Source organism: Cupressus sempervirens, chromosome 5, assembly GCF_028749045.1.
Source record: "Cupressus sempervirens isolate cs-2001-9-10 chromosome 5, ASM2874904v1, whole genome shotgun sequence".
NCBI classification, from domain to species: domain Eukaryota; kingdom Viridiplantae; phylum Streptophyta; class Pinopsida; order Cupressales; family Cupressaceae; genus Cupressus; species Cupressus sempervirens.
This window is the reverse complement of record NC_143122.1, coordinates 434,795,859-434,809,859: the sequence shown is the minus strand read 5'-3', so window position 1 is coordinate 434,809,859 and position 14,001 is coordinate 434,795,859. Positions and strand designations below refer to the sequence as shown.

The window sequence follows — 14,001 nt, the reverse complement described above, 5'->3', positions numbered from 1 at the left end:
AAAAAGCCATGACAATCATTATCAATTCCATTAAGAATACATGGTTTGTGTTATTGAGATTCTTCATCTAGTTGGTATATGCAATTTATTCTATTGTGTTGGCAGGATACTGCATATGTGACTTTTTCTAACAGTCAAATGCATATAACAATCGAGACTATGTGACCAACAGTCAAGTCCACACGAATTGTAATGGTTGAGGCATTACATATGCTGTTGTAAAATAAGACGAGAAAATATGAAAAGAGAATATAGAGAGGATAAACAAGGAGTTAAGAAGCAATATATGGCAGCTTGTAGAAGATTGTAATATTGAATAAAGAGAGAGGCTAAGAAACATTTGGACACCATGAAATCTAATGCCCCTAGCCCCTTTTTTCCTCAATGTATGCTTTCTATCTATTGAAGAAACTTTCCATTACCATAAGCAACAATTTGCCACACTTACACATAGACAGCTCTACATGTTCCTCTACCAAGAGAATGATAAATCTAGGATACCGATTCTTCTTGCATGGGCCAGGCTTCCGCATCCGAAGCAGACGGATCCCGGATGCATCTAGAAGCCCTACGGAAGCTGGCTGGCTTCCAAACGCATCCGAGAGCCTGTGGCTGGCTTCCGGCCAGCTTCCACAAGGCTTCCGGACGCATTCAGGATCATTTGCAAGCCTAGTGGCCAAAAGGCCCAAAAAAAAAACCACTTAAGTTGCCCATTCAACACATGTTTTAATTGCATTTTTTAGATTTTTTTTTGCTATGAAACCCTAAAACGACCCTAAAGGTGAATATTGAAGCATTCACAACTCATTTTGGAACTTTGCTTGCACCTACAGCCACTTCTCATTTGGTCTCTAGTTTGCATTGTCATTGTGAAGCCAAGTTCAGCATTTTCAAAGAGGATTGATCGAAGAGCAAGAGATAGCTTTCTCAAAGGAGTTTAAATCATTCAAGGTAAGTGATCAATCCCATTCTTGAGTATTTTGATGAATTTTTTAAAGTTTTTGATGAATTTTTTTCAAGTTCTTGAAGAATTTTTTCAATTTTTTTTTTTGAAAGATATGTAGAAGCAAGTTTGGGTATCTATTTTAGTAGTTTTTTCTCACTTCTTTCCACTTGTATGCATAATGTTCATAGTTGTTAGGACCTAATTAAAATTTATTTATTTTCTTATAGAATAGGTTGCAAAAAACTAGGCAAGAATGGATACCGGTGGTAGTGCTAGTCGAAGTTCAGTGGGGGTCCAAGGAGAGGAAGGGACTGATAATTTCAAAACTGATATAGGATCTCCTTTGTGGAGACATACAACACAAATATCACAGGTTGCAGGGGGTGGCTCATACTATTGGAAGTGCAATTATTGTCAAAGTAACAAAGGAAAACCTTTCAATAGCTCATATTCCCGAGTGAAGCTTCATTTTATGGGCCCTGTTGGCAAAGGATATGGAATGTGCAAAGGCAAAAATGGTATTGGGATGACTAGTATAGAAATACTTTCATTTGTAAGAGAACAAGAAGTTGTTGATGCATTGATCAATAGATCAAAAAAAAGCTACTATCAAGGTCCATCCTCAAAGAGCAAGATGCATGCACCTGCTAAACCAATTACATCCTCCCAACACCCATTCTTGCAAGTACCTATGCTAGGAGAGGATGAGGAAGAAGTGGGAATTTCAACCCGCAAAAGAGGCCCATTGCACACCACATTGAAAATGGAGGCAAGAGACCGCGTTGATGAAGCTATTGCACGTTGCCTCTATGCGAATGGGCTTCCTTTCAACTTGGTGAGATCGCCATATTGGAAGGAAATGGTGGCAGCAATCAAAGAATCACCAGCTGACTACACAAACCCAGGGTATAAAAAGGTGTGTACGACTCTATTGCAACAAGAGAAGACACATATAGAGAAAGACCTTCAACCAATCAAAAAATCTTGGAAAACTTCAGGTCTAACCATTATTTCAGATGGTTGGAAGGATACAAGAAACCGGCCACTGATTAATGTGATTGCAATTTCCCCCAAAGGGGCAATGCTTTTGAAGGTTGTTGATTGTGAGGGGCAAGTCAAGGATTTCAAATTCATTTCTAGAATTCTCATAGAGGTCATCGAGATGGTGGGTAGTGAGAATGAGGTATAGGTAGTCATAGGCAATGCCAAAAATTGTAGGGGTGCAAGTGCTTTAGTTGAGAGTCAGTATGAGCATATTTTTTGGACCCCATGCACTATTCACTCCCTTAACTTGATCATGCAGAGGATTGGCACTCAAATAGATTGGGTGAAGAAAATATACCAAGAGGGGGAGGCCATACAGATGTTTGTGACAAACTGCCACATGTCACAATCCATTTTTAGAACATACTCCAAATTGGAGTTGCTTAAGGTAAATTGATTTTTTAAAATTACTAAGTTTCATGGATTTGTAATTTAGTTAAAAATTAAAATTTATAATTATATTGTCAATTGACATATTGTTAACATGCTTAGGTTTCTGAGACCCATTTTGCATCTCATACAATTGTTATGAAATGACTCCTCAAGGTAAAAGATGCATTGGACCAAATGGTCATCGGTAATCAATGGGGCATATGAAAGATCTCAAATTTAGAAAGAGCACAAAGGATTAGGGATTTGATCATGAATGAGAGTTGGTGGGCTCGTGTGGCATATGTATTGGATTTTACCGAACCCATCATGACTATGCTTCGTTTTGCTAATATAGATACACCTTGCTTGGGGATGTGCATGATGGCATGGACACCATGGTTGAGAAGGTAAAACATTCTATACAAGCACATGAGAGTCACCCCACACAAAGCGGAGCCTTATGCAAACAAGTGCAAACAATTATCCACCATCATCGGAATAAGATGACTACCCCATTGCACCTCCTTGCATATGCCTTATCTCCTAGATACTATAGTGAGGAGGTAGTTGGTATGTCGGGTAGAGTTGCACCATTTGCGGATGAGGAGGTTACCAAGGGGTGCCACAAAGCTCTTACAAGACTCTTCCCACTGGAAGAAACGCATGAAAAAGTGTGGGAAGAATTTGGGTTGTTTGCTTCGGGGTTAAGGCATTCTCCATTTGCACTAAAGGACTAAAATAGAATGGGAGCTATCGCATGGTGGTACATGTATGGTCAACATTTCAAGAATCTTCAACCCCTTGCAATCAAGGTTCTATCACAAGTAAGTTTTCTATTTAAAATTTGTAAATTTATTTTAAAGTTTTATGTTTACACTTGTATTCTAGAATTTAGTGTTTCACACATTCTTTAAAATTAATTTGCTTTTCATTTGTATGTTTTGTGACAACTATCTAGATTGCTAGTTCTTTTGTTGTTTATAGGAATTGGAGTACATACTCCTTTATCCATTCAGTGAAGCGCAACCAGTTGGGCTCCAAGAAAGCTGAGGACTTGGTCTTTGTCCACACCAACTTGCGTCTTTTGTCACGTAAGAACGATCATTACAAGGAAGGGGCAACAAAGCTTTGGGATGTAACCCCTGAGTGTGTGGATTTGGATGCAACACTTCATGAACTTACTACAGTCGGAGATGGTGATGATGATAGCGTGGCACATGGTGCATCTAGCATAAGTGGAACCATGTTTGGTTCAAATGATCTTTCAGCAATTGATGAGAATGTGGACTTTCTTCCGAATCCCTATGATTCAAACTTTGATGCATATTAGTTGAATGAATCTTCAATCATTAACTAAGTTTTTTTTTTTTTGGAATCTTGAACGTGACCTATTTGAACTTATTGTCTAAGACTAAACTCTAATGTTGGACAAGCACATATTGATATATCATATGAATTTTGAAATATCTTGAATTTTGATAAAGGGTTAAGTATCATAGTCATACTATATATATATATACATTTCCTCCCACATCTGGATCCAAAAAAAAAATCCCCGCATCCCATATCTGCTTCCGGAATCGGTAACTTAGTGATAAATGTTTGAATTATATTCTTCGTAAAGGTACATCCACAAATTTCTATAATTTTGAATTAATAACGTAATTATAAAATCAATATTGTGAATTTTTTTCATGATAATTAGAAAATCAATATTGCGATTTTGTTTTCATGATTTATTAATTGTTCCTTCACATTCTGCTAGACTGTGTGTGGTCAGTTCTGAATTAGGTTATTCAACTCAAAACTGGTAGATATAATTGATAAGTTGATTGCCATTCATTTGATATGTAAAACATATCATTGGCTAAGACATGTTCTCCTTGACTGTTGGTGAATCTGCAATGCGCCTAGGGTCTCCCTTCAGACCAGCCTTAAATGTGAGATTAAGTTAGCCTCTCATCAAGCTTAACTCCCAGACCAAACGTCACTATCAATATTTTGCCATGGGTAATTTCATAATATGTAGAGCCTTTCACAACTATCTGTCTCAAGAAATATAGTTCATCTTATGATAGTTGGGAAATGCTTGCTTGTACAGAATTTTCAGTTTTAGAATAAGCTTGTTTTTAACAGAACTATTGACTGATTTGTGGATTGTGTGGATCACACCTGTGACTAGTACAAACCTACATGACTTGAAAAGAGATCACATTATAGTAGGTAAGCTGCTCCTGAGTACCTGCGAAATTGTGAAATAGATATAAAATCTTACACTAAAGAAGATAAGGGATCAAGACAATTGTAGCAACAAATTGCTATAACCCTCTCAAACAGAAGTGATATTGCACTCTCAGAATTTTGACAGTTCTACTCACAAGATCTTTTACAATTACACAGAAGAAATTGACTATGGGACTAAGTTATTGATCCAGATATGCATAGGGGTATAGGTAGACGAAACAGATTTGGGTACACAAGTACGCAGTTTTCTCCCTTGGGTATGTGTATGAATGAATGAATGATTTTAATGACGTCCACAAGACCACAGCAATCTAAGGGACCAAAAGAATGCAACACTAAGCAATTTCCATACTCCTTACCATTGCCAATCTTCTAATATGGATCTTAACCAAAAAAACCCATAGTTTGCTTGATCTTGTCAACTTCAAATAAGCTATGCATGTTGTCCTCCTTTAGGATGATATCATAATAGGTTTGGATGTTGTCGTAAGTTGTGCACTCAAATAGAAAATGCCATTCTGTTTCAATAGCTCCCATCCTACAAAACATGCAAATCCTCTCCTCCCAAACCTCTTTGGGCCTCTTCCATCTACCGCACCTAAGGTGATGGGCTCCCGTCCTCAATCGTGCCAATAACAACCTTGCCTTCCCTTTAATAGCAGCCCAATGATACACTTTCTTGCCACTATCCGTGGTTGGGTTGAATTCTCTAATGTAATAAGCCTTTTTTCTACCAATGTTATTATTCCACATGGCACTTTTTAACTTCTCTCTAACAAACTTTTTTATGCCCGCCCTGCACCTTGATGTTCCATTTATCCATCCATTTAATGTTTTGCTTCATCCATGTTTTCTTCCTACGGTTAAGAGCCTCTTCTTTCACAATTCTCGGCCAACGATTGTCATGCATGTTTTCAATCTTCTTTATGTAGCAAAGTAACTGAATTATCGCTAAAGCCTCTAATGGAAAAGCGTCGGCCTCCAACAAAAAAAAAATTATAGGGAACGGAAGATTTGACATTGAGATTGCTTGTGATTAAGTGTTTATGCATTCTCTCTATTTGCCTCCATCCACATTTTAGCATGCTGCCTCACAGCCATAAAGAACCACCGACATGACCAGCAAACCAAAGAAAGTCTTCTTGGTTTTCCAATACCATTGTTTTGCTATCCTGCATCTATTCAGAAGCCAAAATGAAGCTTTCCAACCCCCTCGAATCATTTTCGCTCTACAAGTTTCCCAGCTGAGTTTATAATAAAAGTCAATCCCAAGGTACTTGTACTCTTTCACGAGTTCTAGCAAACTGCCTTCGAAAAGGAATGTAGTATGCTTTTCTTTTTTCCTTTGAGAGAAATTTATGACTTAGGTTTTGGAAATATTCACCTACATCCCAACTTCCTGGCAAAATTTCTCTAAGGCCCCTAAATGATCTCTTAATCCTTGCGCCGTTTTTGCTCTCAAAATAAAGTCATCGGCATACAAAATAAGCTTCACCACATACCCTGCCAACTAAACACCCTCCCCCTCTATATTATCTAACCAAGTTTCTAGATTATAGATGTACAGCCCAAGCAAGGTAGGAGATGAAGGGCATCCTTGCTTATCACCAATGTCACTCCCAAAACACTCAAACATATCATCACTAGTTCTGATTTTAGCTCTAACTTTCTCATATAATATATGCATTGTTGCTCTATATTCATCTGGGATGCCTAATTCTTTCATTCTATTCCATTACTTGTCTCTAGGCACCGTGTCAAAGGCTTTCTTGAAGTGAACAAAACAGCAGTAAGCTTCTTCCCCCTCATTGTCCCACACTTTCTCTATTATGTGTCGAAGAGTGATGCAATGATCAATGGTGGAGTGTCTAGGTCTAAAACCTGCCTGCCCTCTTGCTCTTTTACCTTCACTTTCTGCCCATTTCTGATTCTACACTCTATCATGCTCCCAAAAAGTTTTATGAGAAGTGGGTTAACCATAATAGTGCAGTAATTCAATAGATTATTAATATCCCCGCTCTTAAAGAGTGGGATAACCACACTAGTAGTCCAATCTGATGGGAAACCCTCGCAAGCAACGCGATTGAAAATATCCTTTATATGAGACGCAAGGATTTCCACTCCCCATTTTATAAATTCAGCTTGCATCCCATCAATGTCACTTGCTTTACCACTTGTCAATTTCTTTATCCCTATTTTGATATCATCAACTGTGAAGATTTCCTTCGAAATATTCACATTAGGAGGATTGTTCTCCTCTTGCAGGTGCTCGATAGCAGCTTTACATACTCAAGACATTGTGCATCCGTAACGTTGTTATTTATTTGTTCTCTCCTGCTGTAATTCTTTCCAAAACTTCTTGGGGTCATGCTTTTCTAGGGATATTAACTGTTGCCTTCTTGCAGTAACATACTCTACTTTTTTGGTGTGAATAAGTTTGGTATACCATTTTTTGATCTCTTTGTTAGTTTGTTTCCCTTTCATAGATCTCTTTGCTGCCTTACATTCCTCATCATACCAAAGATTCGTTGGAAAGGTATTAGTAGTCCTCTTTGTTGTTTGACCTTTTACATGCATCTAAAGCCTTATGAATAATAACGGTCAGCTGGCTGCTATTGATCGGTTCACATTCCACATTAACCTTGTTACTAGCCAAAAGATTATAACTTTCACAAAGTTGTTGTTCAAGCATTGCACTGAAAATGACTTTGTTCTCTTGAGTTAAAAGAATTTTGCCTTTGTTGGTAGTTGCCTTTTGCACGTGAGTATCATGTTTATTGTGTGGGCTGTGTGAAACGAAGTTCATCTTAAAACATAAAGGCATGTGGTCAGACTTCATCTCTATGGGGCAAACATCGATGTTAAACTCAAGCATTTTAGCTATAAGATTTTGTGAACAGATTACAGTCAACCACACTTTGGCCATTATACGTCTTGCATGTGATACCCCCTTATTTTGGCCATCTTTCCAACCCATTGCAAATAACCATACCAAACACATTGCACAGACCAAGTAATTCAGACCTAAATTGCGAAACACCCCCATTGCCATCCTCAGAGGCTCTCTTCTAGAGCCTATCACTACCTTCTTCCAGCCATAGAGAATTATTTGTCACTTTTTCACTGTCAATCAGCTGCAAGGATTGATTATTAGCTGTCCTAGCATTGAAATCCCCCACTAACATTATATCTCCAATGGTACTGAACTGTAAAATGTCTTTTTTCAGTAATGCATAGGGGTCTTCACCGTCCAAGTTTCTCTTCTTATAGAACTTAAGTTTTGCGGAGCAAAGTAACAAGCAGCCAATCTGAAATTTATTTTGTTCACTGATATTTGCAGCCAAATATATACTGTTTATTTGGGTCCTCTTTCTCAAATTTAACAATACCATACCACCTCTCACGAAGTAGCACCGTAATCCCACCATGCCCTTTACCTGTATCATTTCCTTTATTCCAGACTGAATTTTTTTGTAACCTTCAAAAACTGGTACTTTGCAACCATTGCGCTCATGAGTTTCTACGAGAATAATAATATCTCTTTCTTCCAAAATAGGCCCCACCTCCAGACCCATTCTCCATGGGTATATGTAAATGTATATGTATATGCATATGTGTATGCATACGTGTATGTGTACATGTATGTGTATATGTGTATGTACATGTATATGTATATGTATATGCATATGCATATATATATGCAGTCAAAATGGGAAACCTACAAACCCATCATACAAAACCATATCAGAGAACAAGAATACTCAGCTCTTACATGAGTCTGATTTGTGATCCAGGTAGATATTCCACACTTTGAATTATCAACACGTCCTGAATTCTCCAACTACTAAAAGGCTGATGAGCTTGTTTTTGCAGAAAGACTTGCAGAAGACAGTACAAAGAGTGCTAAAACTGATTTGTCTTTTCAAAACAACATTAATGAGGATGATAAATGGTAGAAATTAGGAAAATATGGTTTGAAATGAACTTGATTGGCCCAGGTTTGCCCAAGATTCCACCCAGGCACCTGGATCTGCTGTTCCGAACCCCAGCAAATCTGGACACCTGGCCCAACACCTAGATGTACCCAGGGGCAAACCCAGACCTGGATTGCACCCGGCTCCACACAATCCAGTGTCATAGCTGTGGGAAAAAAAAGTGATTTAACCCTGTAAGATAAGGAAGTATCATTCTTTAAAACTGCTTGTTGCACCCAAGATGCCTGTTACACTTGTAATCGTAAATCGCTGTCTAACAAGAAGAAAATACCATAAGAGACTAATCTAAGTGGCAAGTCATTAGCATGGTTACTATTAACCAAAACTGAAAATTTCATCCCTTCCATACTTCCTTCCAATATTTCATCTTAACTCAGCCTCTGAATTCAGGTTTTTGTAACACAGTTCTTCCCTTCTGTAAGAACATTACAAACCTGAAAAAAGAGTTACTGCAGTTGATGACTAAGTAGCCTGCAAACAGCTCAAAGGGAACCCTTCTTTCCTCTTTTATCCTAAACTACTCTGGTCACAAAGACACAACATTGGAGTCACAAAACAACTATTCAGAAATAAGTTAAGCGGGCCATGCTAAAGAAGTAAGCCAATTCAACTTTCATAGCAGAAACCCATATCAGATTCCCAGCCATGTTCACATGCAGACTTTCTGTGATACAACATGCTACAATTGATAAGGCCCGGTGCAAGAACTAAGTAACATACTGGGCCTTAATTGAAAAGGCCGGTTGCAAGAATTAATTAATACAACGGGCTTAAATTGACCAGACCAGGTGCAAGATTTGAGTCATAAACAAAATGCAATTTTGGGAGGTGTTAATAAAGCATTTCACTTTGGGTGCAGCAAGCATAAACTTATGAGCCCTAATGCAATATGGCATGCTTAAACTTATGAACCTTAGTGCAAGATGGCACGCTTAACCTGATGTGTCTCAATACAATATTCCGCATCCTTTTAGACAAGGCACAGAAAGTATAAGCTTATGGTGTATCCCAATTGATAAGGACAGGCGCAAAAGCCGGGTGCCTTGAGGTAAAATACATACCGTCAATCGGGGCATGTAAACCAAAAATATCCCCCTTGCAGTGTTCAGGAGGAGGTGATTGACAAAGTAATGATACCAATTAAAACTAAAATCGGGCAAATTTCATTCGGACATAGATGTGCCCCATTGCAAACCTACAATACAAGATACTTCCAAGCATCTACAGTAAAGCTCGATTTAATTAGTAGTTCCAAGGTAGCCATTTTGAAGGTAATCCTATCCCAGATTTATTTTATTTCTCTCCAAACGAAGCAAATAATTTGAACAACTAGTGCGCATTGAACAATTCTCCGTCAATTAATGCCCAGATCCCAGAAACTCTCGGGAATATGTTATACATCGAAGTCCAATGTTCAAAGATGTAGTGAAAGAGTAACTATTGCAATAAGAAACTGCGCAAGAAGAAAAGAATCCTACCTTGTCTGTGAAAGTGTCAGAATTAAGATGGATAACGTCAGCCCTGGCTGAGTAAATGCCTCCGACTGCAAGGAGGAAGATGCAAAAAATGCGCTCTGAGTTCACCATTAGGTGTATATGAGGAGCACAGAAACAGTTTAAACTTTTTTCCTTTTAGGATCCCAGCCAAACGGTGTTTCGCTATCCCGTGAAAAAAAATTTGGATCCAAATGCATCCGCCAGGGAAACTTAAACCAAAAAAATTAAAATAATTTATAAGAAGCGCCACTTTGCATCAAATGGATCAGAAGTCTTAGATTGTAGAAAAAGTTATGGTTTACGATTAATTATCCCATTACAAAAATTAAGGGGGGAAGGCTTAACAATTGCATTTTGTAACTAAACGATATTAAGTAAAAAGGAATAAAGAGCAATAAATATTGTAAAATTAAAAAATTGAAGATATATGATGGAGAATATTCTTTTTTACTTAAAAAAAAAAAGGGAAGGTAGTTTTATAGTCGACGACACTATGCCATAGTTTTTGGGTTTATGTATGGTGACAGTGATATGGGACTACCTCGTACTCTTTATTAAATATAGTTTACAAAATATTTATATCATTGTAATATTAATTCAAAAAAACTAATTAACTATCAAGGAATTTCAAAAAGTTTTCTATTTACGAAAATAACCATCAACCATATATCAACCATTAAGCATGATTCATATTACAATACAAAATTACTAGATAGAGAAAGTGTGAAAGCTATAAATTATTAGCAAATTTAAACTTTATCCCATGAGGCAATAATATTGTTGCTCATTTCAATTATGTCAAACTCAAATCTCCCCAATGGGGGTCTATCTCAGGAACAGCATATCGATCCCTTTTATGCTTATTTAGGTTCTTTATTTATTGCATCAACCTCTTCTTTGGTAATGTTCATAAATTCTTCAACTACATTCAATTCCTCCTTATCCAACATATCTTTACAAGTGTCAAAGAAATGATCAGACTTCATATTTGCCTTGTATATCAACAGCATACCTTCACGTACTAAAGTGTTAAATGTACTCGTTGGGATCTCTGACACTATAGAAACATGTATCATAATCTATAAGAAGGTGAGTTTAGGATTAAACTTGGTAAGAACCCTCCTTGATCCACGAAAGACATCATCGTTCCTCTTGGACCATAGAAACCATAAAACCTAACAACTTAGAAAAAAAAAATTGCATTAAGTTGATCATCAAAATAATCTATAAAAGTAGTAAGGACTTCAAATCAGGAAAGATTGGGTCAGGTATTCCATCCAACACGGGACCATGCAAACAAAGACCATATCAGAGAAGCAAAAGGGCATTCAAAGAAAACATGTGAAATAGACTTAGTGGCAGAGGAAATAGGGCACACATGGGGAGACATTCCCAATGAAGATAAAACATCCCCAACAGCAACTCTCTTAAGCAAAATTTCCCACACAAAACACTTATTTTTAGGTTCACCAAGGTTTTCCAAAAATAGTTATGAACTAAGGACCACTTGGACTTTGACCAACTATAACCCCGTGACTAATTTATCCATTGTATGATCTTTGAACCATCTTTGATTATCAAACAAATTTTCTTAGAATTAATGCCAAGAAAAGATTTTTTATCAACCCACTTCAACTAATCAATAAACTGCTCAGAAGTCATGATCTTGTTAGGAAAGAATGTGTCAATAGAGTTACAAATCAAAGTATATGTCTTCTTGTGAAAATGGTGAATGTTAAACTTAGAACAAAGTTCCTCCCACAAATCAAGATGGTTATCGATAAGGATATCACCAATTAAAGAGATGCTTGTTGATTGCCATATTCTAGCATAACAACATTGTGTAAGAGAAAGTGGTTTATGATTGAGGACAACCCCCTGTATTGATCTATCAATAACCACATAACTAGGAGATTTCCCACACGCATGTCTACCGATTCAAAATTTCCTCACTTGTGACTAAGCTTTCCATAGTGAGAAGAAAGAAACATAATCAAATGTCTTAACATTGAGCCCTCTCAATAACATGTCGTAGAACCCCAAGTTAGACTAGTTCTTTCCTTTCTTAGGTTTCGATCAAAAATATATAAAAATTGTCGTCACCTTCCATGGCTCATTACTATTGGTGGATTTAGAAATCCAATGAGTTTTTAGGTCCTAGAGACCCAATCCACCATGTTCCTTAGGTCTGTAGCATTAATCACAAGACACAATATGTCTCTTTTTACTCTCCTATCCATCTGACCATAAAAAAACCTCTTAGTATCATTTACAATTTATTCACTTGGTAGTTACAAAAAAACCATGTAGAACAATACTAAACGGTATGAGAAGATAAGACTTTTTGGACAATCTAGACCCTCCTAGATTAGAAGAGGAGATGAGTCTACTATTTAAGGTTCTTCTTTTCAACCTTAGGAAACATCCAGTCCCATGTATCTTTTAAAGAAGGGAAAATAGCAAAGGGGGGTTCCAATGTACTTGACTACATTTAAAGGCTCAATCCAACCCCACCCTTTCTCAACAAGCTAGTATGGAGGATTCTTAGACCACCCAATCATAGCATGCTTCTAGGGAGCCACCTTAGCACCACATGCAAGATAAGAAAAATCTAATTTATTTAGGACATCATTGAATTTGGCCTCGCTAAGCACAGGAAGAAGAGAAATGTCATAACATTATTAAGCATCGAGGAATGTGTTATTATAAGGCAAACTAATCCCTTTAATCAATGGTCCTAACTCAACTATTGCAATAATAAATAAGGAAGGGGCAATAGGGCCTCCCCACCTAGATGTTCTCTGAAGTTGAATGGGTTCAACCAATGTTCCATTAACATCTATCATAGTGGGAGAATCATGAAACAATATTTCAATCCATTTACAAAAGAAAGGGGGAAGATAAAGTCCATCATCATACTAATCACAAAGAGGCACTCGATTCTACCATAGGAAAATCCTACCCATCTTTCTTAGCCTAATGCATAGCTTTCCAACTAGTAATCAAATTCTCTAAAATGTATCTCTCTTTAATAAAACCATTTTGCACAACAAATATAATTTCCCAAAACTCCTATGATTCTCCTAGCAAGGATCGTAGTAATTATCTTATAAGACAAGTTGAGGAGTGCAATTGGTCTCCAATTCTTGACCAATTTTATCTCCCCCTATTTAGGAAGGAGTTTGATTACCTCATGATTTATGTTTGGCTGAAGAGTGCCTCTCTAATATGCCTCAATATACACATCCATTAATTATTGGCCAATCAAATCAATATTTTCCTTATAGAATTTTGCAAGGCATCCAAACCCAGGGACATGGCATTAGCTAGGGATTTAATGGTGATTTCAATTTCCCCGATACATAACTCCCTAGACAACATGCAATTATCCTATTTGAATATTCTTCTAGGAATAAACATCATACATTGCTCCTACTTAAGCACATTTTCTTTTTTGTGCTCTAAAGTAAATAGGAATCTATAGAGATTATAGAAAGCTTTGCCAATTTTATCTTCTGGATTATTTGTAAGATCACCATATAGGGTGATCTCTTAAATCATTTCTCTCTTTTGTTTTTGTCTTATAATGTTAAACAAGTAACTAGACCCTTGAGCACCTTCCTTCAATAATTTACTTTTTTCTCGGATGTTCTATCCCTTAATTCTGATATGCATAATTTTGATTGAATTTATTTTTATTTCGATTATTTTCCCTTCCAAGAAGACATCATGGCCTTAAAGATGGAGTGTAACACCCTGCTAGAGAACCCAAGAGAAATTAACATCTAATTATACTAATTTTGGTAAACAACTTTTTTTTGAAAGATTAAAAAAATCAAAGAGATAATAAAGAAGAAGCAACAACTCAAATACACATTGCATACATACATAAGCAATACAATAA

At 37.0% G+C, this 14,001-nt stretch overlaps 1 protein-coding gene across 2 annotated transcripts in view; it reads right to left on the bottom strand.

Moving 5' to 3' along the window:
• Nucleotides 1–10,410, bottom strand: part of PDIL5-1 (PDI-like 5-1) — a 42,492-nt gene extending 32,082 nt beyond the window's left edge. The window contains exon 1 of one of the 2 annotated variants that reach the window (XR_016364738.1): nucleotides 10,080–10,368. Coding sequence is in view for 1 of the 2 variants with exons in the window: in XM_089831069.1 (XP_089687195.1) it covers nucleotides 10,080–10,187 (108 nt within the window). In the remaining variant the exon portion in view is untranslated. Of the gene's footprint in view, nucleotides 1–10,079 lie in introns of both variants that reach the window. The other variant, XM_089831069.1, reaches the window with a different exon arrangement.
• Nucleotides 10,411–14,001: the final 3,591 nt, after the last annotated feature.